Source organism: Phyllostomus discolor, chromosome 12, assembly GCF_004126475.2.
Source record: "Phyllostomus discolor isolate MPI-MPIP mPhyDis1 chromosome 12, mPhyDis1.pri.v3, whole genome shotgun sequence".
Lineage (NCBI taxonomy): Eukaryota > Metazoa > Chordata > Mammalia > Chiroptera > Phyllostomidae > Phyllostomus > Phyllostomus discolor.
Window position 1 is genome coordinate 28,391,578 of NC_040914.2, and position 20,380 is coordinate 28,411,957.

The 20,380-nt window shown below is 46.4% G+C and overlaps 4 protein-coding genes across 4 annotated transcripts in view; all 4 read left to right on the top strand.

The window, feature by feature from the left end:
• Positions 1–8,829, top strand: part of LOC114510999 (zinc finger protein 420-like) — a 35,683-nt gene extending 26,854 nt beyond the window's left edge. Inside the window, exon 5 of the mRNA XM_036013403.1 lies at positions 3,237–8,829. Within this exon, the coding sequence (XP_035869296.1) occupies positions 3,237–5,377 (2,141 nt within the window). The 3' untranslated portion in view covers positions 5,378–8,829. The remainder of the gene's footprint in view (positions 1–3,236) is intronic.
• LOC114510883 (zinc finger protein 420-like) overlaps positions 1–20,380 on the top strand; it is a 297,564-nt gene that overhangs the window by 47,939 nt on the left and 229,245 nt on the right. The window lies entirely within an intron of this gene.
• LOC118497790 (zinc finger protein OZF-like) overlaps positions 1–20,380 on the top strand; it is a 139,314-nt gene that overhangs the window by 47,928 nt on the left and 71,006 nt on the right. The window lies entirely within an intron of this gene.
• LOC118497792 (zinc finger protein OZF-like) overlaps positions 1–20,380 on the top strand; it is a 169,689-nt gene that overhangs the window by 47,925 nt on the left and 101,384 nt on the right. The window lies entirely within an intron of this gene.

Consider the following 20,380-nt stretch of genomic DNA (forward strand, 5'->3'; position numbering starts at 1 on the left):
TCTCTGTATCTTTAAACTTTAGTGTTTTAATTGTGATGTGTGTTGGTGTTGTCCTGTTTGGGTCCACGTTTTTGGGTGCCCCTGTGCTTCCTGGACTTCTGTGTCTATTTCTTTCACCATATTGTGGAAGTTTCCTTTCATTGTTTTTTCAGGTAAGTGTTCAATTTGTTGGTCTTCCTGTTGCCCTTTTGGCAGCATTATGATTCAGATATTGGTACATTTGGATATGTGCCGGGGCTATTTATTCTATCCTCATATTTTCAAAACCTTTTTTCTTCACACTGCTTTGGTTAAATGCTTATTTTTTTATATCCTTCCTTATGTTCCAAATCCTTGAAGTGAATCTCAGCTTCATCCCCTGCAGTGTTTTTTCCCTGTTGATTTCTATTTATTTCACTTGTTGTATCCTTCATTTCTTCCTGGGTGTTTTTTATTCTGTTTCTGTAACTGATGAGTTTTGAGCATCCTGATACCCAGTTTTTGAACTCTGCATCTGACAGGTTGGCTGTCTCCATTTCGTTTAGTTCTTTTCCTGTGGTTTTGTTGTGTTCTTTGGTTTGGGGCATGTTTCTTTGTGTCCTGAATTTGGCAGCCTCCCTGTGTCTGTTTCTGTGTATTAGGTAGAGCTCCTTTGACTCCCTGTGTGAGCTGTGTGGCCTGTTGTAGAAGAGGCACATGTCAATTGTGTGGGGCGGAGCCTTAGGTAGTTGCCAGGGTAGGGCAACCAGCTTTACCACTTTTTGGCTGTGTGCCAGGGGAGGGCTCAGAGAGGGGATTATGCTCCTACTTGGCTTCTGGAGGTTTGTTGGGGAAGAAGCTGTCTCCAGGTACTTGCCCTGTTTCCAGACACTTATACCACTGGTGCCCTTCCAGCTGTTGCCCTGGTGCTGATCCCAGAGTGGGTGGGGCTGGGAAGTCCTAAGTCTGTGGGGAGCCTTTTAGAGGAGTCTCCTGAAAATCTGGCAGTATCTTCTTCCACCCTAACCCCTGCTGATATTTACAGCCAGAAGTTATGGGGATGTACCTTCCTGGCCTGGAACAGTAGGCTGTATGGTCAGGTCTGGGGGTGGGATTCTTCATTCCTGAGGTATCCCTCCCAATTTTTATCCTCCACACAGGTATGTGGGACCACATTTTTTGCCACCTGTTCACACCATACCACATCTCTGCTCTTCTGCGTTCATGTCTGTCACTCTGCCCCTCTAAACCGTCTGGATCAATATGGGTTCTGTACGTCAATGGTTGTCAGATGTCAATACCACTCCATTCTCTGACAAGTCTGTGTGACATATTTTATGGTTTAGTTGTAACTTTTTCTGTAGTTGTTGCAAGAGGTGAAGTGTGTTTACATATCACTCCGTCTTAATAGAAATTTCCCTGATTTTTCATAGGAAGAAAAATGAAGACAAATGACCTAGGTATTCACCAAGAGACTAAAAGAATAAAACATGATGTAGAAATATGATGGAAATCAGAAAACTCATCAAAAAGATGAGCACTTTTTGTCTTCACTGACAAGAAAGATGTCCCTGTATAATAGTCTTTTTTTTTTTTTTAAGATTTGATTTATTTATTTTTAGAGAGGGAGAAAGAGACAGAGAGAGAAACATCAATGTGTGGTTGCTGGGGGCCATGGCCTGCAACCCAGGCATGTGCCCTGACTGGGAATCGAACCTGTGATGCTTTGGTTTGCAGCCCGTGCTCAATCCACTGAGCTACGCCAGCCAGGGCCCTCTATAACATTCTTAAGGAAAAACACTAACTTTCTGACTTAGTGTACAGTGCCATTTCTTTACCAGCTTTTCTGATTATTTAACTGACCTAGTATTAACTGCACATAGTTAAAGTAAAAGATTGGAAACATATTGACATTTGTAAACACACAGAAATCATCATTGTAATGAAGAAACATCCATTAGCCTCCAAAGTTTTTTTTCTTTTTGTCCATGCCTCATCCTTCACGTGACCATAGTGGTTTAGTTTCCCTATTCTAGAATTTTATATATGTGGAATTATATGACACACTTTTAAATTTTTAATCCTATTTCTCATACTTCATATCATTTGGTAGAAGTTCACTCATCATCAACTGTATGTATGAGTCATTCCCTTCATTTTTTTCCTTTCTTACTTTTTTCTACTGATTTGAAACAAAGAAGGATTGTGTGTGAGAAAAATCAATCCACTCCCTCCTGTACAAGCCATGTACTTAGATCCAACCCACTGTGTTTGGTGGACTTGATGACTCTAACCAGCTGAGCTAGGCATCCAGGACAATAGCTGACTTCTTTTTATTGCATAGTCATATTTTACTTCTGGGATGGGTCACCCTGTGTTTATCCTTTCACTTGATGAAGAGCATTGGGATTGTTTCAGCTTGTAGACTCGAGGGAAGGCTCTGAATCTCAGGTTTTGTGTGGCCAGTAAGGGCTTTAATATGGGTAGGGAGACAGCTGCTTATCATCCTGCTTTCTTTGTTACCTCCTGGGAAGGAGGGCTACATGTGGCAGGATCTTCCCTTTTACACTGAGATTTACGTGTAAGATCTGAGTTTTTAAATGTTTGAATGAACCTCTTAAGTGCATATGCAGAGTCTGTACCTCAGGACAGCCACCTTGTCTGGAAACGGAGACTGAAGAATAAATGGGACAAGATATAACAGGCTTGGAGTCGGCGTGGTCCGCAGGGAAGGATTAGTGTACTAAGTGGAGGGGTGAGGAGCCAGCCCAAGGGCCGGGCCACTCATGGGCAGTGTAAACATGTGGGAGCCTCACTGGCAAGTGGGAAGGCAGAGGACATCCAGCACAACCACATGAGAATGAGCTCTTATTTTATCGTTAGTAATAGCAGGCAATGCTTTGAGAAGCACAGCTGTCTGGGGGTGTGCACAAGGAGGCTTGGAAGCAAGGAGCCAGGTTCAGTGAATGCCTCCCTCGGTGTGTGAGATCCTTTGATGTGCTATTCCTTGCCCTTTTCTTCCTCTTTCTCTCCTGGATCTTTATTTGCAGCTCTGAGCTGTGGTGGCTGCCTTTGTACCCACTCTCCATCAGGCCTTTCTTGCTCTGTTTTCACATCCTTACAACTGACTGTCTCACATCACGGCTTCCCTACTTCCTGTGTACCCACTACAGGCTGTCCTCTGCTGTCAGGATGTGCCTTGTCATGTCTTGGGAAGATCCTCTCTCCCAGTGTGGTTAACTACATGTGTGTCCTCATCTCTTTCCCCTTCCTTTCAGACCTGGAGACTGAACGGAACATGAATGAAGTGGACCCAGAGGAGGAGTCTTGGGAAGACAGACCATCCATTGCAATGGTGGTTGAAGAACTCATGAAGAATGGTGCCCAGGGTTACTCCTGTGAAAAAGTGGGAATACAGGGTGACAGGGTGGGGCAGCAACACAGAAACACAGGGGCCTGTGTAGGGCCTTTGGACATGTCCCAAGTGTTAGCTCCTGAGTGTTGTGAATTTAAGACGTTCATCCACCAGAGCCATATGCCAGCCCCACCAAGACTGGAAGGACCGAGAAGGCGAGGGATGCACTGTTTCAGCATCTGTGGGAAGAACTCAGGTACTTCAAGCCCCAGTCTTCCCTCCCAGCTTTGTGCAGAGAAGAAGACATATAAGTGCAGACACTGTAGCAAGACTTTCAGTTCAAAGTCATCCCTGTGGAAGCACCAACAAAACCATTCCTTAGAGAAGCGGTATGTGTGTGGGGACTGTGGTAAGGCCTTCAGCCGAAAGGATAAGATCATTCTACACCAGAGGACGCACACTGGGGAGAAACCTTACATGTGTGTGGACTGTGGCAAGTCCTTCAGCCAGAAGGGAAACATCATCCTACATAAGAGAACACACACTGGGGAGAAGCCATATGTGTGCGGGGACTGCGGAAAAGCTTTCAGCCATAAATATGCCCTCAATGTACATCAGAGGATGCACATCAGGGAAAAGCCTTACTTGTGTGGGGATTGTGGCAAGGCCTTCAGAGAGAATAGGCGCCTCATTGAGCATCAGAGGATACATACTGGGGAGAAGCTGTACATGTGCGGGGACTGTGGCAAAGCCTTCAGCCATAAATCGAGCTTCTACATGCATCACAAGACGCACACTGGGGAGAAACCTTATGTGTACAAGGACTGTGGCAAATCCTTCAGCAAGAAGGGTTATGTCACCCTACACCAAAGAACACACACTGGCGAGAAGCCACATGTGTGCAAGGACTGTGGCAAGACCTTCAGAGACAATTGGATCCTTATTCAGCATGAGAGGATACACACCGGGGAGAAGCCATACACATGTGGGTACTGTGACAAGGCCTTTAGCAAGAAAAGGTATCTCGTCCTTCATGAGAAAACACACACCGGGGAGAAGGTACACTTGTGCAGGGACTGTGGCAAAGCCTTCATGCACAAGTGGAATCTCATTGTACATCAAAGGACACACACAGGGGAGAAGCCTTATGTGTGTGGGGTCTGTGGGAAAGCCTTTAGAGAGAAGAGGCGCCTCATCGAGCATGAGAGGATGCATACAGGGGAGAAGCCTTATGTGTGCAGTGACTGTGGCAGGGCCTTCAGAGAGTATAGGCACCTCATTGATCATCACAGGACACACACTGGGGAAAAGCCATACATTTGCAGGAAGTGTGGCAAGGCCTTCAGCAACAAAAGGTACCTCGTCCTCCATGAGAAGACACACACTGGGGAGAAGCTGCATTCATGTGGAGAATGTGACAAAGCCTTCATCCACAAATGGAGTCTCATTGTGCATCAGAGGACCCACACAGGGGAGAAGCCTTATGTGTGTGGGGAGTGCGGCAAGGCTTTCAGAGTCAATAGGCGCCTCATGGAGCATAAGAGGATGTACATGGGGGAGAAGCTGCACACATGTGGGGACTGTGGCAAAGCCTTCAGCCAGAAATGGATGCTCATTGTGCATCAGAGGTCGCACACAGGGGAGAAGCCGTTTGTGTGCAGTGAGTGTGGAAAGGCCTTCAGCACGAAAAGTCAGCTCATCCTGCATCAGAGGATGCACACAGGGGAGAAGCTGCACTCCTGTGGGGACTGTGGCAAGGCCTTCAGCCAGAAATCTGGCTTCACTGTTCATCAGAGGACCCACACTGGAGAGAAGCCATATGTGTGTGGTGACTGTGGGAAGGCCTTCAGTCAGAAATCCAGACTCCTTGTGCACCAAAGGACACACACAGGGGAGAAGCCATACCTGTGTGGGGAGTGCGGCAAGTCATTTAGAGTGAAGAAGAGCCTCTTTGAGCATCAGAGGACACACACTGGACAAACACCGTATGTGGGCATGGATTCCAGCCAGGCCTTCAGAGAGAATAGGTGCCTCATCGAGCATCACGAGATGCACACTAGGTAAAAGCCGTACATATGCAGGGATTGTGGCAAAGCTTGTAGCCAGAACAGGAACTTCACTGAACATCAAAGAATGCATATTTCATCCCGGGCTGGTGTGGCTTTGTGGACTGAGTGCTGGACTGTGAATCATAGGGTCTCTGCTCCAATTCCCAGTCAGGGCACATGCCTAGGTTTAGGCCAGGTCCACAGTAGGGGGATGCTCCAGAAGCAACCACACATTGCCGTTTCCTTCCCTCTCTTTCTTCCTTCCTCTTTCTAAAAGTAAGTGATTTTTCTTAAAAACCTAGGGAAAAAGCAATGTACCCTCAGGAGAAGGCATACATGTTAGGCTAGTACAGACTTGAGCAAGAACTCCCTGTTCAGGAAGCACAGACCAGTGCATACAGGGGAGTCCCCTGCCAGTGCTCCATCTGCCAGAAGGACTTCATGACATGCTTATCTCTACAAAATCATCTGACTAGCCCCACCTTGGAGAATTGCGGCAAAACCTTCATCTGGAACTTTTTGCTCCCCACCAAGTGGTTTCTGTGGGAGACAAGCCCTACTGGAGTGGCAAGTGGAGGAAAACCTTCAGCAGGAATTTCTACCTCATGTGGCACAAAGCAGGGGATCGGGGGGTTTTCGAATTCACACCGACTGCTAGGTCCTGAGCTCATGGGCCAGTGCCAGACTTGATATTGGAGCCCACAGGTAGGAAGCAAGAGAAGTCCTGATCAGACCTGTCTTAGAAATATGGGTGTTGAGGACACACCAAGATGTTCTCACCCTTGATTCCCCAGCATCCACAGGACCAGGTGCAAAGCTAGCCCCCTTAGAGGTCTCGTATCTGGAATGTGGCCAGGGGTCCTGTGGCTCCAGACCCAGATCAAGTAAACTTGTAGGAGCCTGGATAACACATTCAGTGTCTGGTCTCTGTCTCCTGTATAGCAGAGTGGAGGGGAGAAAGGAAGATGTGGAGGTAGGCTCCATGGTGTCATTGTCACTTTGTGACACATACCTGGATCTTGTGTAAGGGTCAGGTTATCACATGTGTGGCTGTCCTCATTCACCCCATACCCATGCCCCAGTATCCTTCCAACAGTGGAAGGTGCCAGGTATTTTATCAGGGCAAGGAAATTTTTTTTTCAGCATGGGAACTAGCAATAATTGCAAGAGATGCCATAGTTTCTCATAGGGCTGTGTAAGTTTTTAAAAATAGAACTTTACATTAAGGGAGACCAATGTCATTTTAAACAATCATGTGCAAAAGGTACACGTACAGGTTGTCCTATCAAAATGAGTGTGAACACTTTAAGGGAGGGGATCCAAATACCCCACCAAAACCCCAGGAACCCTGATGCACACACTGGCGCACAGTGTCCGCATCATGGATGAAATGAGACATTCCCATGGACTACTGTGTCCTGTGGAGGAAAAGGGACAGCAGGGCTACCCTCTCAAGGGGAGGGTGCCTCGGAAGGGCCTGGCAACTCTCAAGAGGAGAGTGCACAGATCCATTCCTTCACGGGTCTTTATTGGGTTTCAGTTTGTACAGGAATACAGGTAAGGTTCATTAATCATTGTCATGCAGTAAGGATCAAACAGTAGATTGCATACAAAGAATTATGAGGCCTTATTCTGAGTCAGGATCTATTAGCTCAAGGGCTACAAAACTTGAGAAAACAAACTAATTTCCTGCTTGGGTCTTTATCATTTAAGTAAGGTCATTCTTAGCAAAGCAGGTTTCACAGGAGTTTATGTGTTCTTTCTCTGGCCTGATCATCTGGGGAAACCTACCCTTTCCAGCAGAGGGCTTCATGGCCCTCTGTGTTTGTTTCAGGATTAAGTCAGGGAGAAGAAGCAAGGCAGCCAAGAGTTTAGGAGACTATTTGAAGACACAATGAGGACTTAGGCTTTGTCCAAAGCCAAGGGGCGAGGGTCCATTACCTGCCTTTGCTGTAGTCTCCCAAGTCCTTCCCTTGGGCCTCCACGTGATTATGCCTGTCAGGTCATTCCCCCCTTGGGGAATCTTAACCATCATTGGTTAACTGATCAAGCATTGGGGATCAGTAATGGAAAAAGGAGTACAAGCAGTGCTCCTGCCAGAGAGAGAAGCTTTGTCCTCTTAGTGGTTTATGGTCCAAACGTAGGTCATTCAACCTTAGCCATGAAGGAGGGGTCGGAGGTGCTGGGGGTTACAGCTCCTGAAACCAGGTAGGGCAGTTTCCAACACCTCCCCTTTTTTTTGTTTTTGAATTGAATCAAAGTTCTCAAGCCTGTCAAACCTGCTATTTGCTGTTTTTTAATGCGATCTTAAGAAAATCATATATACGTGTGTGTGTACATATACACATGTGTATATATGTGTGTGTGTGTGTATATATCATAAAGAACAAATAAGGATTAAGACAATGGGGTACCCAAGGGCTGCTAGGACCCAAACTTGTAAATTCAGTCATTGGAAAATGTTGCAAGTGCAAGGGAATGATAGAGTAACAGGTCTGGTTACACATTAATCCTTGGGAGAATTTGCACAGACTCCAGGAAGTTACTTTAAAGATATGCAGCAAGGGCATGCTGTCTGAAATCAGGGTGAGCATTTTAGCAAGAAGAAGTCACAAAACAGCCTAGGTATAATGCAGGCCTGATTTTCCATGGGAGAACTTCTTCATGGGTGTGGTCTTGTATGTTGACTCACCCCCGACTGGTTTTCCGTGTGGTTGCTGGGCCCCATTTGCACATCTAGTGGAGTGGTTCCCTACAGAACCCAGCAAGCCTGCCCAAGGTCTGTGTCCACCTGTCCCTCCGAGCCCGACATTCCTGGCTTGGGAATGGTGAGACCAATTGTCGGTGCCCAGACCTTCAGTAGGAGAGATGGAGAAAATGCCTGTTCTGCTGAAACCCAACATTTTGCCCCCTCCCCAGAGGGCCATTTAAGTTACAGGAGAAAAATCCTCTCATATGACAGCATCCTGAGAAAATAAAGTGCCTTTAGTCAGGCAGAGGCATTACCTAATCTATGCCTCACCCACAGTCTAGATCATGTTTTACTTAATATTTCATTACTGATGTTAAAGGTGACCTATTACCAATAATAAATAGCAAGTAATATAAAAATGATGCTCTATGAACAATAAAGCAATCCATAAAGCTTTTATTAATCAATGGGAAACAAGGAACTATTTTGTGCAGGTTGGTATTTGAGATGATTCTGTGAATGGCTGCTGATGGTGCTGTAGCCTAGTGCTCTGCTCATCACCAAAGGGTACGACCTGGTGGTGATCAATACTTAGACTGTCTCCCACTTCTGTACAGTTGCTAATCTACTGAAGTGCTCCATGGGACAGACAGAGCACACTGGTTACCCACCCAGCCTGAAAGTGGGGCCCTGCTGGTGGCTCAGTTAGTGAAGCATTGCTTGTGTATGCCAAGGTTGCAGGTTCTATCACTGGTCAGGGGCCTACAAGAAAAAAACAATGAGTCCTTTGATGAGTGGGACAAAATATCAATGTGTCACTTTCTCAAATAAAATTTTAAAAAGTGAAGCAGACTCTTGTACTTGTGAGGTGATCCTTACAGGAGTCTTGGTGAAACAGCCACATTTGGGCCACTGCTGATGTCCCACGGGAAGGAAGAACAGATCTCCTGCCCATAGTGTGGTCTCCTGACTGAGTCTTAAACACAACAGGATTCCATGATCGTGGGTGACTCAACAGGGCACACCATGGGCTGCACCCACACAAGAGATGAACTTGATTCAGCTCACTCAGTTTATTTACACTGTAGTAAGTTGTCCTTGTTGAATCATTGTAATATTTTACATTTACAAGCATCACTCTTTATTTAACTCTTTGGGAAAATATAGACTCTCATTGCCCTGGCTGGTGTGGTTCAGTGGATGGAACATCAGCCAGCAAACTGAAAGATTTCCAGTTCAATTCTTGGTCAGGGCACATGTCTGGGTTGTGAGCCTGGTCAGCCCTGGCCAGGTGGCTCCCTTAGATGGAGTATGGTCCCTTGCACCAAAACCTTGTGGATCACAACAAATGGATTTTTCTCTCACATCTATTTCTCTCTCTTGGTTGCTCCCTCTCTAAAATCAAGTACATGTCTTCCAGTGAGGAAGGAAAAAGAATGAAAGGAAAAGAAGTCATTATTCACCACCTAAGGCAGCTGCAGTTGGCATTTTTGCGGTCACTGAGACATTCAGTGAATGCTTTTGGACTTGCCTTTGCAGTTTATGGTTAAAAGGGCCTCAGGCTGAGGATCTCTCAGTCCAATTTCCCCATTTTCCTCTCCTGTGTGCTCCCCTGTTTCTATCACACCCACATCAGGAAAGTAGCTTGGTTGCACAGGCTAAATATGTTTGTACATGTTAATGATACAAATAGCCAGACTGGACCACAGGGAGAAGGCAAGGGCAGGAGCAGGAGGGGCCAGCTGGGGGATTGCATCCATCCTGCATCTCCCAGGGTTGATGACTGGTTAGCCAATGACAGGTATGATTCCTCAAAGGAGGGATGACCTAAGACAGTCATGGTCACAAAGGGGCTCTCAGGGAAGGACTTGGGGGGCTATAGGAAAAGGGGGTGATGGACCCTCAACCCTCAGCTTTGACTTAGCCTGAGTCCTCATTCTGTCTGCAAGAAGTCTCCTAATCTCTTGGCTGCCTTATTTCCCCTGCCTGACTGAAGCCTGAAACTTTGCTGGAGGTGGGTGTGGCCCTGTGCTGGAAAGGGTGGGTTTTCTAGAGAATCAGGCCTAAGAAGGAATAGATAAAACCCTATGAAACCTACTTTGCTAATACCCTCAATTTTAATGATAAGGGTGCAAGCAGGAAATGAGTTTGTTCCCCAAAGTTTTATGGCCCTTTAACTATCTCAGTCTGACTCAGAATAAGCCTTCATATTTCTTTGAATGTTATCTATTGTTTAGTCATTTCTGCCTGATAATGATTGATGAGCTTTATGTATACATCCTGTATTCCTGTGGAAATTGAACCCAATAAAATCCTGTGAAGGCAAGGGTGGAGGCGCTCTCCTCTTGAGAGAGTGGCTGAGGTGCTCCAAGGTGCTCTCCCTGAAGAGAGAAGCTGTGCAGTTCCTTTTCTGCCACAGGATATGGTAGTCTATCTGAATTTGTCTTGTCTCATCCATAACACCTCAAACTCCAGGAAATCAAATCTGCATCATTTTTTTCTAAAATTTTATTTTCAGAAAGAGAGAACAGGAGGGAAAAGTACAAAGAGGGAAATATTGATGTGTGAGAAGGCAGGAAACTCAGGCATGTGCCTTTATTGGGAATCAAATGAGCAACCTTTCAGTTCACAGGTTGGCTTCCAGTCCACTGAAGCACACCATCCAGAGCCACCAACATCATTTAAAATGGTTGTCAGGAGCAAAAGAGAGAGTTACTGGTTGTCACGTACAATGAGTGTCAACCATTGGAGGGGGGAGCACAAATACCCCACAAGAACCCAGCATCAGGTTGCAAGCCACATACTCTTCGGACCCCTGGATTCCTGGCTGGGGAATGGTCACACCATGTCTGATATCCACTAGCAGAACAGGTTCCCTGGGGTTTGCTGGTGTTGCATGATAATGGAGAAATACTAGGAAGAAGTAACATTTGTCCATTTCCCCACCTCACACATATTCCGACCAGCAATAGCAGGAGGAGGAGTTATTTCTCATCTCCTTTATCATGGATGCTCATTTACCCAGTAAACATTCCCCATGCAGTGAATTTTTATATGGGTATTCCTTTGCCCCAAGTTTGTTTCTTTTTTTTTCCTAAATTTTATTTATATTTAGAGAAGGTAGAGAGGAACAGAGGGAGAGAAACAACGTGTGCTTGCCTCTCACGTGCCCCCTACTGTGGAGCTGGCCTCCAACCCAAGCACGTGCCCTAGACTGTGAATCATACCACTGACCCTTTGGTTCACAGGCTGGGTTTGGTCTCTTCCCCACCTGGCTATGGTTCTACCCTACCAGTTGGTGGGACTTTGTGGCCCTGGAAGAGACCTGGCTAACGTCAGAGGCTGCAGGTTCTGGGACGAGGCATGAAAGCAGACACATCCACGGACAAGCTGAGCTGTCTGGGTGAGTGACTGCTCAGCGGCAGCTGCGGTTCCCACAAGATGGTAGTTTGAAGCAGGAGCTCTGGACTGGGCCTTCTGTTCTGGTTGGGTTGAAGACAGCTGGGGTTTTCTCGATTTTTTGTGCGGGATGGGTTTTGAGACAATATCTGCCATTCTCCTCAGCCCTGCATTTGAGTGAAAAACCTCTTTCTCATCAGCCTTTGTCTCTAGGGCTTTCTGATCGGGGGCGATGGGTAGCAGAACCCCCACGTTGCTTCTGTAACAGTAACGCGCTGAAAGGGAGCTGGCACATAAGGCAAATAGCCGATATTTACTTTATGTTTAAGATAATTTGAACCCCTCTGGCTGGCGTAGCTCAGTGGATTGAGTGCGGGCTGCGAACCAAAGTTTCGCAGGTTCGATTCCCAGCGAGGGTACATGCCTGGGTTGCCGGCTATAACCCCCAGCAACCGCACATTGATGTTTCTCTCTCTCTATCTCCCTCTCTTTCCACGCTGAAAATAAATAAATAAAATCTTAAAAAAAAAAAAGATCATTTGAACCTGGCGTCCCTGCACTCTTACATATTTTCTGCAAGTCAGCACGCCCAAGCTGGCCCAAGGCCAGAGAGAACTTCTGGGTGCTGGGGTGGGCAGGCTAGAGCGTCTTACCGGCCTCCACCCACTCCCCGCCTTTTCCGCAATTTCCCGTGTCTATTTCCACTCCAGGTTACTGCGCTCTCGGTCCCCCCGCCCCCCCGCACCGCATACCTCTCTGAACCCCTGTCTGGCTCTCCTCCCACAGTCACTGTTCCTCCACTCCTCCAGGGGTCCGGTCCTTCTCTGTAGTTCCCTCCGGGTCCCTAATACACTGCGCTTACTTCGCCCTGCACCCCAGGTCCCCTACTAATTCTGTCTCCCTGAAGTCGGGCCGCGGGGCCTGCTGGGATAAGGAGCCTCGCGTCCGCCACTGGAACTCGCGGCCCCTTCGCACAGCTCCCTCTGAGGGGAGCCAGAAAGAGAGGACTGGATGGTGGCGCACGGCGGTTTGGGAAATGTAGTAGGCCAGTCAGCGCAGGCGCAGTGCGGTCGGGGTGCCCAGCCGCGGCCGTTCTCTTTTGGGAGGTAACCGCGTGGTGAGTTTGAGTTCGGACTGGGCAAGGGATTTAGGAGACTGAGCACGGCTCTGGGTGTGGTGGCACGTGTGAAGGTAATGCCTGTGTCTGTGAGTGTGTGTATGTGTGGGGCTGAGATCTCCGGGCGGTCTGTGTGTCCGTGTTTGTCACCGGGTGTGTGTCACCAGGTGTGTGCGCGAGGTCACCTGTGTTTTGCCTTTGCTCTTGTGTGTGTGTGTGTGTCGGCTGCCGGTCTTTGTCTCTCCGGGGTCCTTCTTTGTTCCTGTGTGTGCGTGTCTGCCTTAATTTCAGTCCGCGGTGTCTCTGTGAAGGCACCATCCCGATGTGTCTTCCCGTGCGCCTGTGTGTCTGGGTGTGAGTGTGTCTGTGTGCGTGTGGGGGTGCGTCTGTCCTGTCCGAGTCTTCCCCTGTTTGTGTGCATCTGCGTCTGTGTTTCTGGGCGTTGCGGACATTTGTGAGTGAATGCGTCGGGGGTGCCTTCCCGAGACCGTGGAGACCACGACCCTCCTGGACAGGCAGACCTGGCGGACCTGCCTGCCTGCTGTCGCCCGATCCCATCCCCTTCCCGCCGTCAAGCTCCCAGGGCAGGGCCTGTGTGGTAGCCAGGTTTGGGGTGAACAGGGTCAGAGACCCTACCTAATGCTGACCAGGGTGGACTTTGTTCAGGGAGGGTGTGTTGCGTGCTCGGGGTACCTTTCTGGGCATTTTACAGGCCTCACAGTTACTCTGAGATAGGGACCCTCATCATGTGCAAAATGGGAAACAGGGTCAGAGACTGTTATGTGAATTACCCAACTCCCCACCCAGGCATCCAGGTACCCAAACACCCATACTAAACACCCCACAGTGGGAAATCTTTGTTTCTCCTAAGAACAATGGATGGCAGGAAATGGCAGAAAGCTTGGACCCAGGAGGAGGGGGAGGAACTGGAGCAGCAGCCACCCCTGGCTCTGCAGCCCCATATCTAGGGCCAGTCTGGGTTCAGGGATCACCAGCCCGTGTACATGGTATTTCCAGGACCACTGTGCCTTCATGGCCTTCTTTTAAATAAAGTAAACTTGGAGTAGTGATTGTATTGCTGTAAGGACAAAAACAGTCCAGGCTGCATTAGATTTCCATTTAAGAAATGATGATATATTCTTTTTTTATTTAAAAATGTTATATGTTTATTTTTAGAGGGAGGATAAGGGAAGTAAAAAGAAAGGGAGAGAAACCCCAGTGTGTGGTTGCCTCTCAGGCTCTCCCTACTTGGCACCTGGCCTGCAATCCTGGCACGTCCCCTAGTCTGGAAATCAAACTGGGGACCCTTTGGTTGGTAGGGTGGCACTCAGTCTACTGCACCACACTAGCCAGTGCTGAAATAATGCTATTTTCAAGGGCTTTTACTGCCGTCAGCAGCCCTGGGCCCACTGTACCTCCTTGGTAAGGCAGACCCAGCGGGTAGGGGCCAGAAAGTCCTGTTCTTCCCTCCAGGCTTGGGACTGGCTGTGTGGGCATGCCTGTATGTTGGGGGAATATATGTGTGTGGTTATGACATGTCCACCAAGCACATGGACCCTTACTTGCTCAGCTCAACACAAATCCCACCTTAATATTCTTGAGTTCCTGACTTATCTTTTTGTGCCTTAGTTTTCTGATCTGTGAAATGGGGTGAATGAAAATAGCCCCAACAATGCAGGATATCAGGTAAATCAGGGATGTGAGTGAAAGACCTTGGATGCCTAGGCCCCCTGCATGCATTCACTGTTACCGTGTATGCCTGTTCTTGTCTGCCTGTCTCCTAGTATGTCTGTTTGTCATGTCTGCATTGTGAATCACACATCCACCTGATCTCTTTCTGTGCCTTTTTCTCTCTCTCTGTGAACAGTCTGCCTGTTCCCAGGTCACCATAGGAGCTGGAAGGATGTCCACCCAGCTTCGGACCAAGGGGTCCCTGGTAAGTCGTGTCATCCTCTGGCTCCTTGGTCCTTAGCGTCATGCTTCTGAGCAGGGATGACCCTTTACCCACCCTCCCCCCAAACCTCATCAGGCGACAGGCCTCCTTGTCTCGTGGGGTTTAGTCCACCCTTAGTTGAGAGAGTACTATCCTGACCCTGGTGGTTCCCTCCCTTCTTCCCTCCCTCCCTCCCTCCATTCCTTCTTTCCTTCCTTCCTTTTTTTCTTTTTTTTAGATTTTTATTTATTTTTAGAGAGAGGGGAAGGGAAGGAGAAAGAGAGGGAGAGAAACATCAGTGTATGGTTGCCTCTTGCTCTCCCCCTGATGGGGACCTGGTCTGCAACTGAGGCATGTGCCCTGACTGGGCATCAAACCTCAACCCTTTGATCTGCAAGCTGAATCCCCTGAACTCCACCAGTCAGGGCTAACCCTGGTGTTTTTGAACCGCAGGGGACAGGATGGCTCAGGAGTGAGCTGTCCTACCCTGAGGGATCTCAGGAGACACCTGTAGGGACCTGGGATATGGCCACTTAAACATATTCAGTGAAGTGTCATAGAGTCCTCACGGGGGGGGGGGGGGGGGGGTGGGCAGTGCTGGATGAGGGACCTTCAGAAGTATGCAGGGGGTCACTACATGCCCAGGAGAATGGAGTGGGGGATGGGAGGAGGACGCCTGATGCTTCGGACCAGTGAATGCCCCTGGCTGTTGTCATGATGTTTTAGTGGATGGAAATTTGTTGTATTTTTGGCTAAATTTCCTTCTTTGGAAAGAAACTTGACAATAAAAAATGTACAGATGTGGCTCAGTTGGTTAGAGAATTGTTTTGATATGCCAAGGTTGGGTTTGATCCCCGGTCAGGGCACTTTCAAGAAGCAACCAGTGAAATCATCAAGAATTAGAACAACATCTCTTTCTCTGAAATCAGTAATTTGTATATATACATGTCTGGAGGCAAGTGTATTTTTTTTTTTGTCATCTCTAGAGGATATGTTCTTTGAGTTGTATGCAGAGAAAGGCAGGGAAAGAGACACAGATGTGAGAGAGAAATTTCAACTAGTGTCCCCCACATGCGCCACAACCTGGTACAGAACCTGCAATTATTTGGTGTCTAGGACATTATTCCAACCAACTGCACCATCTGATGAGGGCTGGGCATAAATATTTGCCCTTCCAGTGTACTTAGGCACCAAGGACTGTGAGTGGTCAGGCCCTTCATAGCTCTGCACATTGTTGACACCAATCAGATGCATCCTGTGTGTCTTCCTTAATCTCTCAGCCCTTCTGGCCATGTATCTTGAATGCTGTGAGGAAGGCCCTGCCATGAATTATGTGTGCTTCCTTTCACAGGGGTCGGTGGCATTCAGGGATGTGATTGTGGACTTCACCCAGGAGGAGTGGCAGCAGTTGAAGCCTGAGCAGAAGGACCTGTACAGGGATGTGATGATGGAGATCTACTGGAACTTGATCTCACTGGGTAAGGGGACAGCTTCCCTGTGTTACTCACCACGTGCCTGTCACCTCATGATGACACAAATAAAAAAGGTGGACAGATGCAGACATGTCCCTTAGCCCACATAGTTTTCTTTTGTTCCCCCCTCCATCCCACACAACCATTCTGGTGTAGCACACTGTTCTAGAATTTTGTATCTATGTAACCATATTGTAGGAAACCTTTTTTTAAAGATTTTATTTATTTATTTGTAGAGAGAGGGAAAGGGGGAGAGAGAGGGAGAGCAACATCAATGTGTGGTTGTTTCTCACCTGCCCCCTACAGGGAACCTGCCCCGCAACCTAGGCATGTGCCCTGAGTGGGAATCAAACTTGAAAACCTTTGATTCATAGGCCAGCTGTCAAGTCCCTGAGCCACAGCAGCTGGGGCCTCTTTTTTTTTTTTACATTATCTGAGTTCTTACCGTTGGCATCATTTCTTGCAGTTTACCCACATTATCCTTATGTATGAATAGTTCCCTTTATTTTCTATACATTTTTTAAAGTCATCACCCGATGATATCTTCACTGATTTGAGAGACAGAAATTTCAATCTATTGCCTCCTATACAGGCTTATATTGGGGATCAAAACAGCAGCGTTTTGGTGCCTGCGGTGACACTCCCACCACCTGAGTCACATAACCAGGGCAAAGCACAGTCTTTGTATTGCTGAGTGATATTCTGCTTCATGGATGAAACACCTTGTGACTTGAAACATCCACTGACTCGATGACACACATTTGGATTGTTTCCACATCTGGGTGCCTATATTTTTTTGTTTGTTTTAATTGTACTTATTTATTTTTAGAGAAGAGGGGAAGGGAGGGAGAAAGATAGGGAGAGAAACATGAATGTGTGGTTGCCTCTCACATGGTCCCCAGCTGGGGACCTGCCCTGCAACCCTGGCATGTGCTCTGACTGGGAATTGATACAGTGACCCTTGGGTTCACAGGCCCATGCTCTATCCAATAAGGTACACCAGCCAGCGCTAGATGGATGTCCTTTCTGTTTGGAAAGGTTGACTTATATATAGGTGTATATTTATCTTTCAGAATCTGTTGAAGTTTTTCCAAAGCAGTTGCTTCATTTTTCACTCCAACCACCAAGTGCTGGGTGTTGCATTGCTCCCTGTGCTTGTCAGAACTGAACATCCTCAGACTTTCTCATTTTAGCCTTTCTAATGAGTGTGCAGTCTTACCACAACCCAGCTTTGCAGGTGCTTATTTCTCGTTGGTATATTCTCTTTGGTGAAGTGTCTGGTTCAAGTCTTTTGACTTTTATTTTGTAGTTGAGTTGTTTGGTTCTTTATCATTCAACCTTGAAATTTCCTTATAGTCTTTTGTTGTTAATTTTTGCTCTAAGACCTTTTTGAGGTATGTGCTTTGCAACTACTTCTCCCATCCTCTGGGTACTCTTTTCTCTTTCTCAGTGGCATCATTTGGAACACACTTGTTTTTTGTTTTTGTTTTTGTTTTTTTTATTTTAATCATTGTTCAAGTACATTTTTCTCCCCCCTAGTCCCATTCCAGCCCACCCATCCAACCGTCCCCCCTTCCCCCCATTACCCCCCACCCCTAGTTTTTGTCCATGTGTCCTCCAAACTTGTTCCTGTAATCCCTACCCATTCCCCCCTGGAATTCCCTCTTCTCTCCCCTCTGGCCACTGTCAGGCGGAACACACTTGTTTTTAATGTAGATGGGGTCCAATTTACTTATGTTGTTGTTCCTTGCGTTTTTGGTATCACATCTGAAGGACTATTGCCCAATTTTATCTACAACTTTCAGAATTTTGTCTTTCTTTATGTCTTTTTCCCAGTTTGAGTTAATTGTTTTGAATGCTGTAAAAAGGGGCTAACATCACCTTTTTTTTTTAGGTTAAATTTATTCTGGTAACATTGGCTAATAGGATCATATAAGTTTAATTTTACATGTCGTTTTTAAGTATATTTTATTGACTATGATATTATGCTTGTCCCAATGTTTTCTCCTTTGTCTTCCTGTACCCTTCAGCCCCCTTACCTCCAGCAGTCTCCTGCCTGCCTTAGTTTGTGTGCATGGGTCATGCATGTAAGTTTCTTAGCTTCTCAATTTCCTGTACTGTTGTTGACATCGTGCTGTCTGTTTTTTACCTACAAATTTATGCTGCTTAACCCCTACACCTTTTCTGGCATATATCACTCTCCTTCCCCTCCTATTCCTCCAGCTGATAACCCTTGGAATGATCTCATTATCTGTGATTCTGTTTCTGTTCTGGTTGTTTGCTTAGTTTGGTTGTACATTCAGTTGTTGATAGCAGTGAATTTGTTTCATATTAATATTGATAGGTTTGATCTACTTCTTAAATAAGCCCTTTTCACGTTTCATTTAATAATGGTTTGGTTGTGATGAACTCCTTTAGCTTTACCTTGTCTGGAAGCAGTTTCTCTGCACTTTCATTTTAAATAATAGCTTTGATGGCTAGAGTGTAGTAGGTTGTAGGACCTTACTTTTCATCACTTTGAATACTTCTCAGTCCTTTCTTGCCTGTAATGTTTCTTGTAAAAAATCATCTGACAGTCCTATGAGAACTGCTTTGTAAGTTAACTCTCTGCTTTTCTCTTGCTGCTTTAAGATTCTCTGTATCTGTAAACTTTAGTGTTTTAATTGTGATGTGTGTTGGTGTTGTCCTGTTTGGGTCCACGTTTTTGGGTGCCCCTGTGCTTCCTGGACTTCTGTGTCTATTTCTTTCACCATATTGTGGAAGTTTCCTTTCATTGTTTTTTCAGGTAAGTGTTCAATTTGTTGGTCTTCCTGTTGCCCTTTTGGCAGCATTATGATTCAGATATTGGTACATTTGGATATGTGCCGGGGCTATTTATTCTATCCTCATATTTTCAAAACCTTTTTTCTTCACACTGCTTTGGTTAAATGCTTATTTTTTTATATCCTTCCTTATGTTCCAAATCCTTGAAGTGAATCTCAGCTTCATCCCCTGCAGTGTTTTTTCCCTGTTGATTTCTATTTATTTCACTTGTTGTATCCTTCATTTCTTCCTGGGTGTTTTTTATTCTGTTTCTGTAACTGATGAGTTTTGAGCATCCTGATACCCAGTTTTTGAACTCTGCATCTGACAGGTTGGCTGTCTCCATTTCGTTTAGTTCTTTTCCTGTGGTTTTGTTGTGTTCTTTGGTTTGGGGCATGTTTCTTTGTGTCCTGAATTTGGCAGCCTCCCTGTGTCTGTTTCTGTGTATTAGGTAGAGCTCCTTTGACTCCCTGTGTGAGCTGTGTGGCCTGTTGTAGAAGAGGCACATGTCAATTGTGTGGGGCGGAGCCTTAGGTAGTTGCCAGGGTAGGGCAACCAGCTTTACCACTTTTTGGCTGTGTGCCAGGGGAGGGCTCAGAGAGGGGATTATGCTCCTACTTGGCTTCTGGAGGTTTGTTGGGGAAGAAGCTGTCTCCAGGTACTTGCCCTGTTTCCAGACACTTATACCACTGGAGCCCTTCCAGCTGTTGCCCTGGTGCTGATCCCAGAGTGGGTGGGGCTGGGAAGTCCTAAGTCTGTGGGGAGCCTTTTAGAGGAGTCTCCTGAAAATCTGGCAGTATCTTCTTCCACCACAACCCCTGCTAATATTTACAGCCAGAAGTTATGGGGATGTACCTTCCTGGCCTGGAACAGTAGGCTGTATGGTCAGGTCTGGGGATGGGATTCTTCATTCCTGAGGTATCCCTCCCAATTTTTATGCTCCACACAGGTATGTGGGACCACTCTTTTTGCCACCTGTCCTCGCCATGCCACATCTCTGCTCTTTTGCGTTCTTGTCTGTCACTCTGCCTCTCCTAACCTTCTGGAACAATATGGGTTCTGTACGTCAATGGTTGTCAGATGTCAATACCACTCCATTCTCTGACAAGTCTGTGTGACATATTTTATGGTTTAGTTGTAACTTTTTCTGTAGTTGTTGCAAGAGGCGAAGTGTGTTTACATATCGCTCCATCTTAATAGAAATTTCCCTGATTTTTCATAGGAAACAAAATGAAGACAAATGACCTAGATATTCACCAAGTGACTAAAAGAATAAAACGTCATGTAGAAATATGATGGAACTGAGAAAACTCTTCAAAGTTGAGCACTTTTTGTCCTCACTGACAAGAGAGGATAATATTCTTTCTTGGATAATATTGTTAAGGAAAAATACTAACTTTCTGACTTAGTGTACAGCTGACTTAGTGTACAGTCCCATTTCTTTAACAGATTTTCTGGTTGTTTAACTGACCTACTATTAACTGCACGTAGTGAAAGCAAATGATTCGACACATTTTGACATTTGTAACCACTCAGGAATCATCATTGTGATGCAGATACATGTATTAGCCCCCAAGTGTTCCTTCCTTTTTGTCCACATCTCA